This window comes from Ahaetulla prasina, chromosome 3 (genome assembly GCF_028640845.1).
Source record: "Ahaetulla prasina isolate Xishuangbanna chromosome 3, ASM2864084v1, whole genome shotgun sequence".
Classification (NCBI taxonomy): domain Eukaryota; kingdom Metazoa; phylum Chordata; class Lepidosauria; order Squamata; family Colubridae; genus Ahaetulla; species Ahaetulla prasina.
Window position 1 is genome coordinate 122,358,635 of NC_080541.1, and position 23,543 is coordinate 122,382,177.

Sequence of the window (23,543 nt, forward strand, 5' to 3'; positions counted from 1 at the left end):
AGCAACCTAAAACTAAGGAGAAACCTCCTGACAGTGTGAACCAATATAGGTTTCAGTCATAATTTCACATATAAAATAGCCATTCCTGTAATACAACCTGCATATTGTTCAAAACAGTCATTGGTATTATGGCTGATGTTTGACAGCAAGCCTAATATCCCCATTCCCTCCCACTCCAGGGGAAGGTTACTTAAAAATCCCCATTCCCTCCCCACCCCACTAATCTGTTCTGGGAAGGAATAAAACTCCTCCCTCTTCATTTCTCAAATAAAATATTACTCATAAGAAAAGGCTCCCACATAACCAAGGAAAAATCAAGCTGCTAACAAGGAACCTGCCTGGAATTCCACATTCCTGCCAGCTGCATAAAGGAAACTTTGTAAGCAGAAAACAGCTACCGGTGCTTAGAGATAATAGAAAGTGGAAGCCGGATGTTTGGCTCCATTTACAAGCAGGCAGAAAACTCATTCAAGACAGGATATTTCACAATAGAAATTGCCCAAACCTTTTTAGAAACACAAAGCCCATGTTGCACAAACCCCAAAACTTCAAAAACATAGAACCATATAAGAATCCCTCCTCTTATCCAGTTTGTTGTTCAGCTGACCCAGAAACGAACTGCTTCTGCAAGTAAAAACCTCTGTCCAGCTGCTGTGTCAATTTAAAGTGACGGCCTCTTTTTTTTTCTTCCTTCTTCTTTGCCAAGCGATCTCCTGGCTGAGAAGCAAGTCCTGATTTTTTCATTCTAGCCGATCAGTTGGGAGGCTTCTTGGCTTCTCAATTTAAAGTGACGGTGTCTTGTTTTTTTTCCCTCTTCTTTGTCAAATGAGTCTTGACTTTTTCCTTCTAGCCGATCAGCTGGGAGTCGGGAGGCAGCAAAAGATTGGTGGCGAGGCCAGGCAGAGGTGGCATTTACCGGTTCTCCAAACTGCTCAAAATGTTTACTACCGGTTCGCAAGAACCAGGGAGAACCAGTAGCAACCACCACTGGTACGAATCTATCCCACATGGAAGAGTCTTCTTTTACCATTTTTTCTTACAATGGGAAATGCCCCTGATCTGAATGGGACGAACAGGAAATCCTCTAAACTGTCTCCTTTTAAAGACCAGGACTAAGTGGAGTTGGAGTATTAGGCCCAATTATAAACCCAACCAAATCAGAGCATATATAATATTATCCAAAACTGAATGAGCAGCAGCAAATAGAAATAAATCCTTCTCATATAGCTCAAGTATACCTTCCCAGGTAACTTTACTTCAGTAGTCCAAGTTCTACCAGGAGTTTCTGATATCAGCCTAAATTCCTCATCTTAATTCTATAAAATATGTTTTCTTAAGGTGCCCGCTCACTGCAAGGCCTCTAAGCAAGATTCAGAGAACAAAGAAATACTCTGTTTCTTCTTCCCTAATCCAATTTCCTTGCCTCTGACTCAAGTAGAGAGTGGCTGTGATTGGAAAATACTAAGTCCCTCAGCCAAGGAAGCTATTAATTTCAAAAAGGCCCTAGTTACAGCTAGCCAGCAGGCCATTCAAAATTAAAGTCCCCTTAATGAGTACAATGTGTAAGTTTTTTATCCTCATTACAAAGCATTTAAAAAACTATTTATTTATTAAACAAAGTATATGGCTGTGACATACAAGAATGGACAATGAATAAGAATGAAAATACAGTTATCAAACCAATTTAAAGTAAGGACAAATTTATTTATTTATTTATTTATTTATTCAAATTTATATACCGCCCTATCTCCCTAGGGACTCAGGGCGGTTCACAGGCAAGTAAAAATACATATAAATACAGAGTAAAATATCCATTAAAAAACTTATTTGATGTAGCCAAATAATTAAAAGAACAATATATATAATAAAACCCATTAAAATCTAAATTTAAAAATCTAAAAATCTAGTCCAGTCCTGCACAAATGAATAGATGTGTTTTAAGCTCGCGGCGGAAGGTTCGGAGGTCCGGAAGTTGACGAAGTCCTGTGGGGAGTTCGTTCCAGAGGGTGGGAGCCCCCACCGAGAAGGCCCTTCCCCTGGGTGTCGCCAGACGGCACTGCCTAGCTGACGGCACCCTGAGGAGTCCCTCTCTGTGAGAGCGCACGGGTCGGTGAGAGGTATTCGGTAGCAGCAGGCGGTCCCGTAAATAGCCCGGCCCTATGCCGTGGAGCGCTTTAAAGATAGTTACCAACACCTTGAAGCGCACCCGGAAAGCCACAGGTAGCCAGTGCAGTCTGCGCAGGAGAGGTGTCACATGGGTGCCACGAGGGGCTCCCTCTATCACCTGCGCAGCCGCATTCTGAACTAACTGAAGCCTCCGGATGCCCTTCAAGGGAAGCCCCATGTAGAGAGCATTGCAGTAATCCAGACGAGACGTCACGAGGGTGTGAGTGACCGTGCATAGGGCATAGGGAATGAAAGTGTTCTTGTTCTGCAGCTAGAATCCTCAGCCTTGATTCTATGAAATGCTCTTATTATCATTTCTATTGAAAATCAAAGCTGATGCATATTACTTTTGGATAAAAAAATTCTGAGTATGACGTAGCTTTATGGCCAAGGCACAAAACTTAGCAATTAAGAGATGAGTTCAGAATACTGGTCATTTAAGAAAACTTTTTGATAATGCTGATTGGAGTGGCAGTCAGTCTTTCCAGGATAGATTAATTAAAAATGCAAGTCCACCTAAATATTATATCTTAGAAGAACACATTTAGAGTTTGAAGACCCTGAGAGACACAAAGGCATTTCTCCCAAGAAATTGTTTTATTGCATTATAAGATATGAACAATACATTATAAAATAAAGGTATTAGCATGGTACAGAGATATTTATGCAATTCAAACAAGAAATTGTTAATACTATGATGGTTTATAAATTAATTTATTAACAATAATAATAATAATAACAACAGAGTTTGAAGGGACCCTGGAGGCCTTCTAGTCCAACCCCCTGCCCAGGCAGGAAACCCTACACCATCTCAGACAGATGGTTATCCAACATTTTCTTAAAAATTTCCAGTGTTGGAGCATTCACAACTTCTGCAGGCAAGTCGTTCCACTTATTAATCGTTCTGTCAGGAAATTTCTCCTTAGTTCTAAGTTGCTTCTTTCCTTGATCAGTTTCCACCCATTGCTTCTTGTTCTACCCTCAGGTGCTTTGGAGAATAGCCGACTCCCTCTTCTTTGTGGCAACCCCTGAGATATTGGAACACTGCTATTATATTAGATAAATTAAACTTTTAAATATAAGAAGAAAAATATAATATAATTTCTAAATTGTTAAAAGAAAAAAAAGGAGCTGCTTAGAAAAGTAGGTAATTGAATTCTAACATCACTCTTTTTTATACTTTGACTGTTTTGAAGTATTTATAAACATGTAGACCTCTTCAGAACCCATATGCTTGTATTTGCCTTGCTGCATGATGTATTGTATGCTGTAAATAAAAAGCATTCTTGCTTGAATTTGGTTAAATATTGGACAAAGTTTATTCTCACATCCATAAGCAAATATCTCAGTAAATTATATTTCTTCTCAATACATTCTGAAATTATACCTATTAAAAATTGTAATTTCATTTCAAATGTAATTTCTAAAATTCTATGGATGATATTACATATTTTTGAGATTTTTTTCTCTTTTTTCTTTACATGTCTACCATGTTAGTTAAAATATGCCTTCTGTCTCATGGTATTTCCAAAGATTTTTTAATTGAAGCACATCATACTGTGAATTGAACTTGGGTTGTTTGAACTTACATTGCATTTATTTTGGACTATAATAACGATACTACTATTACTAAACGTGTTTATTTATTAAAAACAGCCGTCAAAATATTTCAATGGAGTTTAAAATCAAATATATATGGTGCAAGGCAAGTTCTAACATAAATTCTAACTCAGAATCTGGTGGGGGTTTTTTTGGTCTGGAAAAAAAACATATTTGACCTGAAGTCAACATTCTTGTATCAAAATTCTTTATCATATTCTGAGAAAAATGAATAGCGGTTCTATTTCCATGAACCATTCAGAATTTTGACCATATTCCAATAACATATAAATCATCCCCCTGCAATTGTTTTTGGTTAATTTTCTGCAGATCCTTTGAGATTATACTTATTTCTTAGACTTTTATACATCTTGTATCTGAGCCAAGGAAAGCAACCATTTGCTGCATAATAAATAATTGTGTCCAGTTTCCCAGGCACAATAGTTCAAACTGCAAACTGGCTTACTAATTAAATGCTCCCTCAAAGAGCAAAAAATCCAAAGAACAGGTATGAAGGAGGCAAATATATGAAAAAAGTCTTCAGAAAATAGAGGGTTTTTTTGTCTTGGAGGATTAGATAGAGAAGACAGCACATTATATGGTAATTATATCAAAGAAATGTCTATAAGTACTTTTCAGTAATTAAAAATAGCTTGGAAAGATTTTTTTTCCTGCCTTAATATACTAAGTCTCTCCTGCTCCTAGTGCCTCAGTGCAGTTCTGGCTATGAGGTCAACCACAAGACATTGCCTTACAGTGTTAATTTTTCTACTAATGACATTTTAATGAACATTTTTGTATGTGCTGCCATGGAAAAAAATCACAATCTTAGTTGAAGCCATTGGACGTGGATACAGATAGTTAGAAATCTCAGAACATGTGCAGGAGTGACAAAGGAAGCTCCACCAAGTTTTTATAGTTGAGTTAGATGAGAAGATAAAGAGAGGTTCATCAAATCCTCAGCCAACACAATGCTGGGAGGGATTGCTAATACCTCAGAAGACAGGCTCAGTGTTCAAGGGGACATTAGGCCCTTCCCTACAAAATATTGTTCAATGATGAAAAGTATCGATTTCTGCATTTTGGGCAATACAAGATATGTGGTACCTAGCTCAACAGCACTGTTTCTGGGCAGGATCTTTGTAGACCACAAATTAAACATGAGTCAGCACAGAGATGTCTTGGACTGCATGAAAAGTATAATATTGAAATCATGGGAAATGATAGTTCCACTATATGCAGTGGCAGTTATACCACACCTGAATACCTGTCCAAACACTTGTCCAATTTTGGTCCTTACAAGAAAGATACTGAGGAACTGAAAGTGTGCAGAGAAGAGCAACCAAGACAATAAACTGCTTGGAGAAAAAAATCTGATGAAAAACAGTTAAAGAATTGGACATGTTCAGCCTAAAGAAGAAAAGTCCTAGGGGGGACAAAATAGAAGTCTTCTAATACTTTAATGACTTTGGATTTATTCTCCACAAGCCTGCAGATAGGGCAAAGCCAAATTGGTGGGAACTTTACAGAGACAGATCCAAACTCAAAATAAGGAGGAATTTCCTGATCATGAGTGCCACCAATCAATGAAACAACCTGCCTCCTGGGTTGTATTAATCCACCACTAGATGTTTTCAAGCAAAGGTTTGATGGTTATTGATCTGAGAATTCCTACTCTGGGCAAAGGATTGGACAAGAAGGTCTCAGATCCTAATACCTACTAGATATTTAATCCTTACTAATATAAGGTGCTATAAAGTTTGCCTAACAAAAGCAACCCCTTTGTAAGTCATGTCCATGGACTACCTACATTATCATAGTCCAGACTTACCACACTGCTCTGAGACTCTCAGATACTATAGTTATGGAGTTTATTTGAATAAATGTTTCTTAATTGTAAGCATCCTGGCATCTTTCCTAATATTTTAGTATCTGACCTACAGTTGCAATAACTGGCAACACAATAATTATTATTCTATGACAATGTGGAATACCTCACTAGCACCAAAATAATGTATTTCTTGTTCATATTTTTCATAAAATTTGTTAGACATTTTTGAATCTATACCATCATTAAACTAACTGACCATAAAATATTTGCATTTTTTCCAGTGAGTCATATCTATATTACAAAACTTTAAGACTGAACAAATGACAGAATTCAAAAACTGAGATCTGGGAATTTTTATACCACAAGTACTTCAATCCACTCTTTCACAAAGCACCAACCCACTATTGATGTCAACATAAACGCTGGCTTTTGCACATACGTAAATTAAATTATTTGTCTCACAATGCACATTTTAATTATTCCCTTGCCTCCTACCCAAAGAACCTATGAATTTAAGGAAAAATGCTAATAATAGTAAATTAATAGCTTCAGATAAACTGGAACTAAAGCAGAAATATCTTGACTCAATTCCAAAACAGATGATAGCATGATAGCAGTTCAAGGACTGATTGCAAAAACTAGTGGAAATGACCTCTGAAAGGGATCACTTACCAGTTAGAAAATCTGGATCAGGAGTAGGTTCAGACAGCTCCTCTTGGCACTGATTCTCTAGTGGAACAGTGGCCAACATTAGTCCATCTGGCAGCTGTTGCTCCAAGCCACGAGCAAAGTTATTCATCCTGAAAAGTGCCAAATGAGAAGTTCAAAGCAAAAGTCAGTTCACAAAATCCAAGCAAATCTATCTATAGTTATTTCCTAAACTAAATTCAGCAGAATACCAATACTCCTTGTACAACTTATACAATACTGTAAACACCTTCAAAGGCTTTGAAGGTTCTGCCATTTTTTCTTCAAAATATATTTGTGAAAAGTAGACTGTTCAGCACAATTTTAAACCAAATCAAATTATGACAACAGATTGAGTACTTCACCCATCTCTAACACTTTTCCAAATTTCACTCTAGATGTTGAAATATGCCACCATGTGCAGGTTCATAGATCTCACTAAAATCTATAATCAATATATCAAAGTTACGTAGAAATAAAGAGTATCATGAAAACATTTTATTTCAATTGTTCCTTTTATTATTATTATTTTCTCTTTTGATAGGGCGTTCTTCAAAATTGTTAAAAATTGTTTCAAAACCCTACATTTTAAGTCTACATACAGTGTCATCAACATCAAAGGATTTCTCATGACCATTAATGCAGCCAGTGGAATCTTTCTTTGGGTTCCATTTTTGTCCACCAGCTCTTACAAACTGAAGGATTAAAGAACTGTATGAATGCAGAACCAGCATGTGTAGAGCTTTTCTTGAAAAAAATAAAAAAGTTAGACTTGTTGAAATTTTTTTTGCTCCAATAAGAAACTTCACCTACAGAGAAAAGGGCCCTTCACATGTCTTAATTTTTGACTTAATAAGTAAATGAGGATGTGCCAATCACCTGTAAGGAACATCATTAAAAAGAACTCTTGTTTCTCCAGAATGTCATCATCTATCTAGAAATTATGATAAATTTGTGATTAAAAAGACAACCAGTGTTTTTCAATAGAATTGCATGGATAACTATAAAAGAGACTTCAAGGAGTATTTCTTCTAATTCCATTAAAACTCCTTTATTACACACCTGCCCAAGATATAATCTTTTAAAACATGCAATCGTTTCATTGATAATATATTCTCTTGATAGACAGCGTAATTGCAGAGGACTCTGCATGAATATTAATATCTTCAAGAATTGGGTGAATAGTACTAGAAAAAGGTCCTTCTAACAGAAGTCATCCATCTCTGAAAGAAATTCACTTGAGGTCAAATCCCAGGTCTTACTGAGGCAAGTGAGGAAACCTAGGAATTTTTTAAAATAAGGTTTTATTAATTTTCTATTGTTTACATTTTCTTAGTGCTTAATAAACATCATGTTGTCTGTGTTATTTTATTTGCTTAGCAGTACGGATTGCATTCTCCATTCCTTTTTTCAACCACTAGTAAAATAAGTTTCATGTTTGATAATATTCTGTATCTTCTTTCTGTTTAATCTTCAATGTGAGTTGAAGGGAAATTTTAATTTGCAAGTTGCTTTGGGCAGAGCTTTGTTTTGCTTAGTGTATGATATAAAAGCACTATGAATAACCCAGTACTGATAAAATACAAAGAACAGGACTTGGAATCCCACAGAACATCAAACTTTTTTTTCTAATATAATCATCACCTGAATGTCCCCTTCAGCACCTGCCCAGGTGCCAACTCACGAGTTTGATTGTTGTAGCCATAGAACATTTCTCCAAAGAGAGTTTGATTCATGGGCAGCTCTCGGCTCTCTTCGCAGTCAGCACCCCCTGGACAGGACTCTGAAATTAACTGACAAGACCGGCCATCCATACCTAGCTTGTAATCTTCGATGCATCTGCCAATGAATACAAGAAAAACTATTTAAACTTTTTACAAGATTTCTAAAGAGAAATATGTTTTGTGTTCAAGGAAGAACCTATAGCAAATATGGTCACACAGGTGAAAAACACAGTACCTCTCTTACAGATTTGTAAAATCATGTGAGATTAATATTTAGATCTAATTCCGTGCTTTTTTATATTTCTGACCTTCAGCAAAACTTTTCTATGCATGACTTTTGTGCCAAGTAATGCCTGATGCTAGAGTATTTCTTAAAATGCCCCTACCAATTTACATGGAGATAAAAAGAACCACACTGTATGTGCAATTCAAATGAAGAAATTATCTCTGTTAATTGAAAAATGGGCAGAACAAAATAAGTGAATAACAAAACCACTGACCAACAGTTGAGTGAGATGAGCAAAATCTGTTAATCCCTAATTTCTACTTAAGAAATTACTAAAATCTAGAATGTGAACTGCAACAATTGGAGGGCCACAGGTTTCCTATCTTTTTTATGACCATGAAATATCTCAACCTCTGGTTGCTAAAGACAACTCCTTAATCTGCTATCAGGAACCCTGATATTAAAATTTTCATTGTAAATAAGAGTTTCTTTCACTGCAACAAAATATATTACGATAGGATTGAACAAAAGATATTAAATAGTGGTATGCAATACTTTGGCTGTCATTCCAAAAAGATATTTTGTTAAATATTAGTGGTATGCAATACTTTGGTTGTCATTCCAAAAAGATATTTTAGAACATGTGAAGCCATGATTAGAGCACCTGTCTGCAACTCTTTAAAGTAACTGTATTTAGGAACATAGAGGAGCTGCAGAGATAGCTGTGTGATCTTGAGAACCAACAAAATTATTGTACATGGCTACAGATAGGTGCTACATTCATACTCTCATGGGCTTTCAGGAATTGAATCTAAGTGGTGGGAAATGTTAATATTTTTCCAGGAAAAAAAAAAGAAAGGGTTCATATGCATACTCCAAACACATGACCCATGCAATATATAATTATTGCTGCAGTCAAGGGAGCATATATGAAATATATAAAAAAATGTAAAGACAACCATTTACATATATACATTGGTATGGGCTACATTTGGCAGGTTTCTTCAGGAAGGAAGATTTATTATTTAGTTATCACATTATAGAATAGAAAGCAATAGTTAGACAAGATTTAAATAGTGACAAGGATCCACAGGGAATGGTAAAAAAAAAGTCAATATGGCAGTCACAACAGTGTAATTAAAGCTCTACCTGCAACCCACAATTTTAATTGCACTATCACAGCTGCCACCTTAACTTTTTTCTACTGACAATCTTGAATATTAAACTTATTATTATATGGAATAGTCAGGAATTCATTGTTTTGAAACAAGTATGAGTAGCAGTGAAAGGAAGGGTACTATAAAGCAACCTTGAAACATTTGCTACAAATGTGCTACCACCATGCAAATATTTATATATATATATATGTGTGTGTGTGTGTGTGTGTGTGTGTGTGTGTGTATGTATGTATGTATGTATGTATATGTATATGTATATGTATATGTATATGTATATGTATATGTATGTTTGTTTGTGTGTATGTTGTTTTTTTTTGTGTATATGTGTCTTATTTGTCTGTCTGGGTATGGTTTGGAGGAAGGTGTCACTCTAGAGGATACCAGAAATGTTTGTGGAACTCACCCACAAAACATAAGTATATTGTACAAGGAAGGGTCTTCTGGTAACGGCATCAAATGTTGCAGACAGAGTTGCTCACAACCACCATTGAACCCATCTGAACAGTCCACTCCTATGTGGCGATCGTAGCAGCCTGTGCCATCTTTCATGGGGCTAAGGCCAGGGGGACACTAGCGGAGGAAGAAGAACAGCAACACGAACCAGGTGAGCATAGATTTTATGCAGAGCAATTCCTTTGCACTGCACAGTACACAAAAGGTTTCATTACACCCAACAGAAACATCTCAAATGTTATAACTGTATGGCTTGTTCCATATGCTCAGTTCATACAGTAAGGAGAAAAACTGAATTAGTGGTATTGTTTCATCTTATCATTAGCACTGAGATTTGTGGTAGCTTCTTGCAAGTTTTCTAGTCAATTTTTGCTATTTAATTCTACAGTATCATTCACACTTTGATCTTACAATTTGTGTTGCAGTTCCTTCCTGTTGCAAAAATCTCTTCATTTTCACCTTTACAGTTTCTGCAATCATTATTAAAGTGTATAACCTCAAATACACATCAATACCAACCAGGGTGATTAACAGTCAGAGCCAGCACTCAATTGCCTCCAGTCATTTTCAAGAGGAAGATGTGCTTGCAGAGAACTATGAACTAGGTGCTGCCTCGGGCTACCTTAGGAAACAGCCACACTCTGGCTTATATGCTCAGCCATGAAATAGACGAGATCTAGAGGCTCTCATTAAGTGGAAACTACTTTTTTAAACATGTTTTAGTTTTGAAATTGCCCAACCTATAAACAAGTCCAACTGAAGTGAATTAAAGGGCTATAAAGCTGACTGATAATACCATCAATAAGGCTTTGCTTTCAAGTGGGACATTTTGTAGGATAAAGTAGGAAGAGCTGCAGGCTTTTTCTCCCCTCCCCTTTCTTCTCTTTTGGCACATGTGGATTTAACAGAGGATTTCCATCCGAAATGTTTTTTCCCTCGTGGTCCTGGTGATGAAATTCACACAATAAGACACAGGTTGCTTGATGACATTAATTCTGCAATTTCCAGAACAAACGGTCCCCTGTAGGCTCACTAGACTCTCATTCTGCCCCATGTTGCTCCTCCTCCATCCATGCCAGCTGGAATGGCTACGCACAGGAGAATTCTAAATGTTTGCATAATGCCAGCAGTCAATGAGAAGACCCAGATGTTTGGGGTGATGGCAAACAAGCAAATGAGGAGTCTAGGAATCCTGCCCAGCACCCATCCTCATCAGAGTGACTTCCCATCTGGCTGACAGGATGTGCTTCAAAGTTAGGGGTGGACAAAAGAGACTTGAGTATTTCTACTGATTAATTGATTTCTTTGCAACTCATGACTTACACAAGGGCTTAGAAAATTACAGAAACAAGAATAAACTTTTTATAGGAATGCTTTTGCACGACTCTCTATTAAGTGATATAGGTCTTTGGCAGGAGAATTTGCAAGTGAATTGCAAGCTCAGTTTGCACAGGTAAAAATATAATGTGATGTTGTCTCAGCTTTCCCCTGCATGCCAGACACAGATTCATGTGTTAACTATACTATAATTGGAGTAATATTACAGGGGGTGATATTGCTGGGAGAGATTGGTGGCTTTGTTTTGTCTGCTAGTTTATTCCTTACAGCAATGTTTCTTAACAGTGGCAGTTTTAAGATGTGTGAACTTCTACTCATGTTGGCGGAGGATTTCTGGAAGTTGAAGTTCATACATCTTAAAGTTGCCAATGTTGAGAAACATATACCCCCACAATTTATTCCACATTAAAATTCAGCAAGACCATCTCCTGGCCCCTTTTAGGAAAATCCCATCAGCTCTCCTTGTATTGCTATTAGACTAGGCATGTTTGGCTTGTCTTCACAGTTTATTTCACATATACCCAAATGGATTTTATGGAATTACTTTTTTACAGAATAGATAACTTGTGGGGTTTTTTAAATAGTTTTTTAAATAAGGGTTTTTTAAGGGGGGGGAGGGATTTGACGGGTGGGGGGGAGGACCCATCGGGGAGGGATCCAGCCCCTGTGCTAGTTCGCGACATTACGCCATCTTGTCTGAAGGCAGGGGAGGACGTTCCAGGTTTAGAGGGCTGTTCGATCTGTACGGTAAGTGGGAGAGGCAGATATGGCGGAGGGGAGGGGCCGTATCGAGTTGTGGGGGCACGTGTTCGATGTCTGAGAGCGATCACGTGCTCCGGCCCCTCAGTCCCTACCCGTTCCTCGGGTGGCCATGATCCTCAGAGCTTGGACCTTGGCTGATGTTATGTAATGCCGGTCCGTGGTTAATAAGGCTCCCCTGATTTGTGACCTTATTCAGGGGGTCCATGGACCTCATGGGCATTACGGAGACCTAGTTGGGCCCTGAGGGGGTCCCCTTGTTGAGATGTGCCCTCAGGGTTCCGAGCATTTCATCAGCCGAGGTCCAAGGTAGGGGTGGGGGGGTGGCGGTTGTTATTAAGGAAGATCTAGAGCCGAGGGAGACCACTGTTCCTCAGATTGCCGGCTGCGAATCCCTCTGTGTGCGCTGGGGCTATAGGAATCAGTTGGGCTTGGTGATCGCGTACCTGGCTCCTTGCTGCGTGACCACAGCCCTGCCCGAGCTGTTGGAGGTACTGGCTGCTGTGGCGGTTGAGACCCCCAAACTTATAGTTATGGGGGATTTCAACTTGCCATCAGTTGGCTTGTCATCGACGGCAGCTCGGGAGTTCCAGGCTTCCATGACGGCCCTGGACCTGATTCGAGTAAATGATGGCCCTACGCACACAGGGGGAGGCATGCTGGATCTGATTTATATCTCTGGACAGTGGTTAAATGATCTGGTATTAGATGATTTAGTAACAGAACCAATGTCATGGTCGGATCATTTTCTCCTTTGCCTAGACTTCCGAACCGCTATTCACCACCGCAGGGAGACGGAACCTATACGGTGGTTCCGTCCCAGGCGCCTGATGGACCCTGAGAGGTTCCAGATGGAGCTTGGGCCATTCCCTGAGGATCTGGCCCACGGCACGACTGAGGAACTGGTCGTGGCCTGGGAGCAGGCCGCGGCCGGGGCCCTGGATCGTGTCGCGCCTTTGCGGCCTCTGACCCGGCGTAGATCTTGTCCGGCCCCTTGGTTCTCCAAGGGGCTGAAGGAGATGAAACGCCAGAGAAGACGCCTAGAGAGCACCTGGAGGTCCAGTCGCTCCGAAGCTGATCGGACACTAGTTAGGACCTATACTAGGACCTACCTAGTGGCAATGAGGGAAGCGAGGCGCTCCTACGCCTCCACCCTCATTGCGTCGGCAGATAACCGCCCGGCCGCCCTGTTTAGGGTGACCCGCTCTCTCCTACATCAGGAGGTGCGGGATGACCCTTTGCAGGGACGAGCTGAAAAGTTTAGTGGTTATCTATACGATAAAATCGCTCAGCTGAGGGACGGTCTGGACCGAATTTGGGATGATCCAAGCGAGGGAGAGGAGGCACGTCTTGTTGAGCACATTTGGGATGAGTTTGACCCTGTGGCTCCCGAGGACGTGGACAGGTTGTTGGGGAGGCTTCACGGCACGACATGTTTACTGGACCCGTGCCCTTCCTGGCTGGTACTGGCCACTCAGGCGGTGACACGAGGCTGGCTCCAGAGGATTATCAACGCTTCTTTGTTGGATGGGGTTTTCCCTGCCGCCTTGAAAGAGGCGGTGGTGAGACCCCTCCTTAAGAAGCCCTCTTTAGACCCAGCTATTTTGGGTAATTATCGTCCAGTCTCCAACCTTCGCTTTGTTGCGAAGGTTGTAGAGAGTGCCGTGGCGCGACAGCTGCCCCAACACCTGGATGAAGATGTCTATCTAGACCCGTTCCAGTCCGGCTTCCGACCCGGATACAGCACGGAGACAGCTTTGGTCGCATTGGTGGATGATCTCTGGAGGGACAGGGACAGGGGATATTCCTCTGCCCTGGTCCTATTAGACCTCTCAGCGGCGTTCAATACCATCGATCATGGTATCCTGCTGCGCTGGTTGGGGGGATTGGGAGTGGGAGGCACCGTATACCGGTGGTTCTCCTCCTATCTCTCCGACCGGTCGCAGACGGTGTTGACAGGGGGGCAGAGGTCGACCGCGAGGGGCCTCACTTGTGGGGTCCCACAGGGGTCGATTCTCTCGCCCCTGCTGTTCAACATCTACATGAAGCCGTTGGGTGAGATCATCAGTGGTTTCGGGGTGAGATACCAGCAGTACGCTGATGACACCCAGCTGTACTTTTCCACCCCGGACCACCCCAATGAAGTTGTTGAAGTGCTGTCCCGGTGTTTGGAGGCTGTACGGGTCTGGATGGGGAGAAACAGGCTCAAGCTTAATCCCTCCAAGACGGAGTGACTGTGGATGCCGGCACCCCGATTCAGTCAGCTGCAGCCGCAGCTGGCTGTTGGAGGCGAGTTACTGGCCCCAAAGGATAGGGTGCGCAACTTGGGTGTCCTTCTGGATGATCGGCTGTCGTTTGAAGACCATTTGACGGCCGTCTCCAGGAGGGCCTTCCACCAGGTTCGCCTGGTTCGGCAGTTGCGCCCCTTCCTTGATCGGGATGCCTTATGCACAGTCACTCATGCGCTCGTTACCTCTCGCTTGGATTACTGTAATGCTCTCTACATGGGGCTCCCCCTGAAGTGCACTCGGAGGCTTCAGTTAGTCCAGAATGCAGCTGCGCGGGTGATAGAGGGAGCTACACGTAGCTCCCATGTAACACCGCTCCTGCGCAGACTGCACTGGCTGCCTGTGGCCTTCCGGGTGCACTTTAAGGTGTTGGTTATGACCTTTAAAGCGCTCCATGGCTTAGGACCTGGGTACTTACGGGACCGCCTGCTGTTACCATACGCCTCCCACCGACCAGACGCTCCCACAGAGGGACTTCTCAGGGTGCCGTCCGCCAAACAATGTCGGCTGGCGGCCCCAGGAAGGGCCTTCTCTGTGGGGCTCCACACTCTGGAGCAGGCTTCCCCGGGTTTACGCCAAATACCTGACCTTCGGACATTTCGTCGCGAACTCAAGACTTATCTTTTTATCCGCGCGGGGCTGGCTTAAATCGGGATTTTAATGTTAAATTTATTAATTTTAAACGGGGTTTTAGTATGGTAAATTTTAATCACTGGGCTAATTTAAATAAGTTTTTTAAATCGTATTTTAAATCTGTATATTGTATTGTCGGTTTTTTATTATGCCTGTACACCGCCCTGAGTCCTTCGGGAGAAGGGCGGTATAAAAATCAAATCAAATAAATAAATAAATAAATAAATAAACTGGATTCTCCTTCCCTTTCAGCTCCCTTTGGTTATCTTTTTGGTTTGAGAATCAATCTGATCTAGTGATGATGTAGATCTTATGATGTAGAATTAGGACTCAAGAGATGCAAATTCAGGTCAGCCCTTACTCTTGGAAGTCTTCCTTACTCTTATTTTTATGGGGGGTGGAGGGAAGAGTAGTAGTAGTAGTAATAGTAGTAGTAGTAGTAGTGTGTGTGTGTGTGTGTGTGTGTGTATGCGTGTTTGCTTCTAAATATATTTGCATTTGTACATGTATGTTTGTATATATATATTTGTTTAAAACAACAAACTGACTTGAGCACAATCTAACAATTAAAAATGAATATTCTTCCATGTAGATTTAGTGTTTAACTCAGTCAAACCATATTGTGAGTCATCAGCAGAAAATTCCAAGAATGGCAATTTTCTGCATCCTTTCTAAGTTCCCACCATACTACACTATTCCAATCTCGGGATTTGTAACCCAATTCATCTGAAGGAAAGCAGGTTGGGGAAAGCAGCAATATGTATCCCTATTTTATCACATTTGTTTCCTTCCCATATGCTATTTCTCAGCAGCCTTTCCAATTCCTTAGTACCAAAACTGTTGGCATGGTAATTCAAGAGAAATAGAAATATCCTCTGAAAATTTTAGCTTTTGTCACACAGTCACATTTATATAGACCTGTACTTTCCCCCAAAATTTAGTAAGTATAAGGTAAAGGTAAAGGTTCCCCTCGCACATACGTGCTAGTCGTTGCCGAATCTAGGGGGCGGTGCTCATCTCCGTTTCAAAGCCGAAGAGCCAGCGCTGTCTGAAGACATCTCTGTGGTCATGTGACCGGCATGACTCAACACCAAAGGCGCACAGAATGCTGTTACCTTCCTACCAAAGGTGGTCCCTATTTTTTCTACTTGCATTTTTACGTGCTTTCGAAACTGCTAGGTTGGCAGAAGCTAGGACAAGTAACGGGAGCTCACCCCGTTATATGACAGCACTAGGGATTCGAACCACTGAACTGCCGACCTTTCGATCAACAAGCTCAACGTCCTAGCCCCTGAGCCACCGCGTCCCTATTTAGTAAGTATAGGTTATTGTAAAAAACTTGTGCCTTAAAGAAGCATCTTTCATATTTCATCTCCAATAAAATGCTATCCTAGGCAATCCTTTTCTATACAGATGTATTGGAGTGCAATAAATTCTATATATTATTTTTTTTTGTTACACAAATTATAGGTGAAGATTTGTTGACATTCTAGGTATAGAGGTTAAGACACTCTCCCATTTGTCTAGGGCCTAGGTAATGTAAGAGCTTTATTCTTCATTCTACTCAGCTCTATTCATCTGCCTATAAAATTAATTTATCAATAACAAATACCTAGAGGAACTAATAGGAGTTTGTTTTAATTTTAAAAGTTTTAATCACTTGTTCTAATATCTTGGATATCTCAGAAATTGAAAATGCTACTGGTTCCAATAATGTTAAGAAAGATTGCAGCTTAAATATTTCCAATGAATTACATCTGATAGTAATATCTGTCTCTTAGCAGAGTGTACCTATGTTAACAATTCATTTATCAATTGAGCCAGTCAATATCTCCACTTTCATCCAAATTTTCCTTATCACCATTTCCCCCTAATTTTTAATGTTTGATTTCTTCATAAAATCAATTTAGCATGGAAAAAAAGATTGAACTTTTTAAAAAAGATATTACATTCCATAGGTAGTCCTCAACTTCCAACCACAATTGAGACTAGAACTTCTGTTGCTAAGTAAGGAGGTTTTTAAATGACTTTGTTAATTTTACCAACTTTTTTTGCCACAGTTGATAAGCAAATCACTGAAGTTGTTGAGTGAACCATGTGGTTGTTAAGTGAATCTGGCTTTCCCCGTTGACTCTGCATGTTGGAAGCCAGCTGGGAAGATCTCAAATGGTGATCACATGATCTCTGGATGCTGCAACCAAATATATACTGGTTGCCAAGTGCCCAACATTTGATCACAACTGTGGGGATGCTGTGAATGTTTAAGTATGAAGAACAATTGTAGGCCACTTTTTTCAGTGCTGTGGTAACTTTGAACAGTCACTAAACAAATGGCCAGGACTACCTGTATTTTATTTATATGTTACTGTGTTCTTTTTCCCTCCCTCCCGCCCCCCTTCAATAACATACCCATTATATGGAGTTTATATTGACAGTTAGACAATATAATGGATTCTCCATGCTCTTACTGTAGCTATAAGAGTGATATCGCAACATTGGAAAGGTAAATGGAGCTCAATGGAGTGAAGACCTGATTGCATTGTTACCTGTGAATTGACTGCCTATATACATAGATTTTGTATGAATAAATATTTATGAAATAGGAGACTCATTTATACGAAGTTCAATAGGTTAAAAAAACATGATAGTCATATAAGTATATTAGAAATACAACACAGACACATGCCCACACTTGACACACTCTCTCTCTGTGTATATATACAATCAAGTGTGGGCATGTGTCTGTGTTGTATTTCTAATATACTATATATGTTTATATTTGTAACTTATTGTTTTAATAAATTATACTATATTATTTTGTATTTTTTCACTTATTTTTAAGCACTTGTTATGTATTTTTACAACATATGTATTTGTGTGTTTTGCTCCTCTTACTTTTTGCTTTTTCTGTTATTATTTTAAAAGCAATAAAAATGTTATTGGAAAAAAACCCTTGTGGACATGGTTTTCTCCAACGGCTGCATCTGGGGTTGAAACAACCACAGGGTCTGTCTGTTTTATCTCACTGCACCACACCAGTATTGAAACTCAAGAGAACAGAATTTAAGATTTGCAGATTTAGCACGTTGACTGTTCAAGGCCATGATTTCTATATTAGATGTATTATTTATATTTCTTGTCACATCTTCCATGAATATTTCTACCTCACAAAGAGGCACACTGGAAATTATAATTATAGATTAGCACTGGGATGAACAGGTCTGCCAGTTCTCCTTTCTCTCACGTGTAATTTTCTTTTCTTTTTCTTTTCTTCTTATTCAGTTTCAAGATCTCTCTATAAGATAAACTCAGGCATCTCAAAGGAAATTCTTAGCCATTCTTGCTTGGTATTATCTACATTGACTGGTTTAAATCTTCAAGGTTCCAAACCTGAGGCCACAGAAGCCTTTTTTGTTCTCTCTAAAGATACCCAAGATTAAACTATGGTCCTCGTGCATATAAAGTAATGAGGTATGCCCATTCCCTTCAAGAATAATGGATGAATAAAACATTCTAGACTTTCAGATCAATAGGTAAGATAGGCTGTTGTGTGTGTTGTTGTGTGTATACACATATACACATCTCATAGGTATAGGGAGATATTTACGAAAGGTACACAGGTTTAAATGCACATGATTGATTATATTATAGCATAATACAATAGTTCACTTTCCAATTCTCTATATTTAGAGAGGCTATGATTTTTTTTTTTTACCCAAAACTGCTCTTGTTGGGAAAGGATCTTAAACAAGCAAGGAGTTTCCAGATCGTTTTCATACAATTAAAGGGGTGAGAAATTACAAGAGAGGGAAGACATTCCACTATTAAGCCAAAACACAAGAATGTTTGCAAAATGCATTCAATCTATGCTTAATGGAAAATGAAATACAGCTAAATTATATGCAAGAATTTGCCCAACTGCGAGACTGCAAAATTTCCGAAACTCAATTCTACACCCCCACCCCAACCTTAAAATTTCATCTTCAGATAGCAACAACGATCACTGAATTACTTTACAAGATTTGGCCACAATGTATTACTTCATGGATTTAAGGAACAGAAGCACCAAGAGGTTTTCATAAATGTATCATTCTGACATATTCCTAATATTAATTCATTGTTTAAAATGGATATAAATTTGTTTAAAACTGTCTGCTACTGACTAAAATGATTATATATTATCAGCTTAGGGTGTGTACTTGTCTATTATATATCTGCATTATGAAGCAAACTGTTATGTTAAGAATGTTTTAGGCATGAATATATAAATTATATTATTAAATGTTGTAATTGTATGTGTTGTCTAGCTTGAGTGCTACAGAGAAGGGAATTCTACGCATAGATTCCTCCTCTTAATCCATACTTCTGCTGCTGTCAGCACAGACTCTCTCAGCAGCTATTTTAGAGGTAGCTGTATAAAAATATTTCCATTTGCTGATCCCTTCACTAATTCTTTTACACATCCATCTTTGGCACAATGCCTCTCCCAGCACAAAAGCAGGTGAAAAGGGAAAATGTCAGCACTAAGACACATTCAACAGCTTCACAGCCAGAGTATGAAGCAGATGGATTGTTTTCCACCTACTTCTCATGCCAGCCCTGGTGCAAAGCGGGGGGGGGGGCAGTAAGATGTGCTGTGAGTCAATGAGATACAGTGCAGAGGTGGATGAAGGGAACATCTGCCACAAAGCACTTAGCATGTATTTCCTCGTAAGAAATGAAATTGGCAGATGCACAAAGACAGCAGGCAAGGAAGGCGTACACTCTAGAGAAAGAATTAATTTCTTGGTTCAGTCCCCATGTTACTGCTTAGTAGGAGAATGTCAAAGCCAAAACTTAAGGAAAGCATTGACATTTTCTGATCCACAATTCTTTAATGGCACTCTGTATAGGCACTGGAGCTTTCTTGTTCCTGTAAGAAGCAATCTCAGCTAATACAACATGTAGAATTTCTAAAGCTTAGAATTAAAAGATGCCTAGCCCACAGAGGTTATCCTACAACTTTCCTTTCATAGTTCAGTGCAACGATCCATGCTATTTTCATGTTTTGTAGGTTCTCAGTTTTCTTTCCGGGAGGATCTCATAAGGTCCATCCAATTAAGACTTGCTCAATCTCTCTATTCCTTTTGACTTATTCACGCTTACTTTAAATATTAACCATGCAATCTGATCTTCATTCTTCTCTATATATAACCAAACCACCTCAACAAACCCCTTTTATACTGGTTCACTTCTATATTCTGTCAACATTCATTTATTGTTCATTCATTCTTGACTCTATCATTTCTTATTTCATATGCATAGCTTTTCAATGCATTCAACTTAAATTTCTCCTAACATAAGTACCTACTTGTAGCTGGTCGGTATGTCTGCTATGTGGCTCACTGGTACTTCCACTTCAGTCTTAACTACCTTCTCTCTCTTAATTACCATCCAGCCACATTTCTCCAATCCTAATGTCCTCAGTATAGATCAAGTAGATCAACGAGTTGATGTCTTGATTATTTTTAGCATACAGTTTGATGTCTTCCATATTAGAGGAGGTGGCTCATGGTAGTTGTATTCTTAAATGACATTCCAGTCCTTGTGATTATTTGGCTGAGAAGGCTCAAGTCTATGCAAAACAGCAGTAGGGACACTGCATCATCTTGGTATATGTTGCAGTTGATGGTCACTTGTGTGAACGGTTTTGAGTTGACTTCCAGTGTTGTCTTCCATAGTCCCAATATATTCTTGAGGAAGGTCCTTTGTGTTCTGTTGACTCTGTATGGAACCAGGCACGATAGATCCATATGTGTGGCACTGAGTCATAGGCTGTCCTGTAGTTGATCCAGGCTGTGGTCAGAGTGGTTTGTGTAGACTTTGAGTCTTGGCCAACTTCTGTATCTATGAACAAATGGTGTTTTGAACCTCTCTGTTGTTCCTAATGTGTGAGCTTGATGGGTATGATGCCTGAGAGGACCTTTCATGTTGTAGGGAGGTAGGTTATTGGTTGGCAATTGGACAGTGCTGTTCCCTTCTTTCATTCATGGTCTTTCATGATCAGCACTGTCCTTTCTTGTGTCAGTCTGGATGGGAATCTGCTGTTAGCAACTGGTTCATCTATACTGCTAGGCATTCATGCATAACTGTTAGTTTCTTTAGCCACTATGAATTATGTCTGGGCCACGTGCTGTCCAGTTCTTCATATTCTTGACCACTGTTCAATGTCTGCTAATGGGATGGCGATTGGTTCATATTTTGGGAGTTTGTTGTGATCCTGCACCCATTGTCTTCTCTGTCTCCCATATATTTTTCCAATACTGTTCAATTTATGCCAAGAACCAACCTTCAATTCCATATTCATGCAAAATACTGCATAGTTTATGTGTATTCACTTTACTATACACTTTCTCCAAATCAATAAATATTTATTATATTTTTCTCACATTCATACGTTTCTCAATAATTGCTGCAGAGCAACAAGCTGATCTGCATACCACTTGCTCAGCATGAAGCTGGAAAGCATTTCCCATACATATCTTCTTCCCCAATATTATTCATTAAATCAAAATTCTGCCAAACATATTCTCTGGCACACATAGGAAACTAACTCACCTGTAGTTTTTGCATTTAAAAAGGAACAATAATTGCATTCTCCCAATGGTCAGGCACAATTGCAGGCTTTGCACAACATTAAACAAGCCATATAGCCAACCTGTGTCAAAATTACACCCATATTTTAATGTTTTTCTGTTAGATCCTCTGTTTTACCAATTCTTCAATACTCTCATAACATTTATGATTTCCTTTATATATTTTTTTTCCTCATGGCATTTATAGTGTTTGTTTCAATTCCACTGCTAAATATAACACAATTGTTCCCATCCAAAAGTCTACAATACGCCTTCCAGAAATCCCTTCCTTCGGTTTTATCCCAAATCACATTTTTTTTAATCCATTCACTTTGCAAAATCCACATTCTGCAAACAGGCTATTTTTTTTAATGGATTGGTAGACCCTTGAATTCATAAGTTATCACCTAAAACACGATGCTATGCTAGTGTACAATAAAATCATATGAATTTCTATAAAGGGCAAAAAAGAACATACTAGTAAAAAGCTTCTCCACCAGGGATTTTATTCTAGCACTACAGAATCCATTATCCAAATTTGAATGATAAGGATTTGTAGACTATGCAGCGGTAATCTATGTACGCCTTGCCTCTTTGAGGGCAAAGTGTCGTCAGTCCAGACTATGCTCCATTTTGCATTCTGTAGTCTTCCTATCATTTTAAGGCCATGTAGTAGAACAGATAAACCTTGATCTAAAGAGAAGCATTATACAAAGGATACTATCTCTGGAACTCCAGAACATTTTTTCTATTGGTTAAACAAAACTGTAACGTATTATGCTAATACAGAAATGAATCACCCATTCTCAAGTCACTTTACATTCATTTAAGGATCTCTTTGTAGATTAAAAATACATCTATTGCAAATGTAAACTGCAAGCACATGAACAGATGTTTGCAGCATTCTTATCATGCAAATACACACATTAGGATGCGAAATATAAATGCTTCTTCCTGCCAGGTGCATAGAGAGCATCAAATGCTGTATGTTAATTGTATAGCATGCAGCTTCCTTTCTAGATTTTCTTTACTCTAAAAATAAATTAATAGAGGTTCCCCTCCACCCATTTCTTTAACTGGAGGTGGTTGAGTGGGAACGGAACAATTTGGCAAAGTCATTGGAGAGAGAAGTGTCCTTTGTCCTATGTAGATCATGATCTAGATCAGGGTCTTGAAACTTTCTTTGGAGCAGAAGAGAACAGGTGTGTTCCTCCAGGAATAAATCCTTTGAGCTTGCAGAGAAATAATGGGGGTGGGGGTGTTGAATCATGAGGTGATTTAAGAGGGAAGTTGTTTATCGCTCTGTCATGACCATTCCCCCCTTTTCCTTTTCTTTCTGACACACTCAGTTTCCTGGGTTTCATTTTTGTTCTCTTTCTAACAATATTTTCCATCTTATCATAGCAGGGAATGAAAAGAAACCTCTTATTGGAAGTCTGCACTTAAGACCATGTAGTAGGATAAGTGAATAAACTTTGATCTAAAGAAAAACCATCATACAAAGGACACTATTTCAAGTTCCATTTACTTTACGTTTCAGACTATAAGATGCACCGGTGTCTAAGACGTATCAAGATTTTGAAGACTTAACTAAGAAAAAAATGGTTTTTGCCCTCCCTGGCCCCCAGGAGCACTCTACAGGCCTCCCAAGCCCTCTGCGTGTCCCATTTTTTGCCCATTTCTAGCAAAAACAGGGGCATTTTTTGCCCACCCCCAGCCCCCAGAAGCACTTTGCAGGCCTCCCAAACTCTCTGAATGCCCTGTTTTTGCCCTCCCCCAGCCCCCAGGAGCACTCTGCAGGCCTCCCAAAAAAGGGGGCACAAAGAGGGTTTGGGAGACCTGTACAGTGCTCCTGGGGTCTGGGGGAGGGCAAAAATGCCTCTGTTTTGTGAAAAATGGGACGAATGGGGCAGGGCTTCGGGAGGCCAAAAATGGCTATATTCGGTATGTATAAGACACACCAACATTTCCACCCTCTTTTAGGAGGGAAAAAAGTATGTCTTATACTCTGAAAAATACCATGCATTTTGTATCCTCTTTGCAATTC

At 39.6% G+C, this 23,543-nt stretch overlaps 1 protein-coding gene across 1 annotated transcript in view; it reads right to left on the reverse strand.

Moving 5' to 3' along the window:
* ASTN1 (astrotactin 1) overlaps positions 1-23,543 on the reverse strand; it is a 251,664-nt gene that overhangs the window by 48,235 nt on the left and 179,886 nt on the right. The window contains exons 12-14 of the mRNA XM_058177507.1: positions 9,815-9,981; positions 7,928-8,122; positions 6,269-6,396 (exon numbers count right to left, since the gene is read on the reverse strand). Coding sequence (XP_058033490.1) covers positions 6,269-6,396; positions 7,928-8,122; positions 9,815-9,981 — 490 coding nt within the window. The remainder of the gene's footprint in view (positions 1-6,268; positions 6,397-7,927; positions 8,123-9,814; positions 9,982-23,543) is intronic.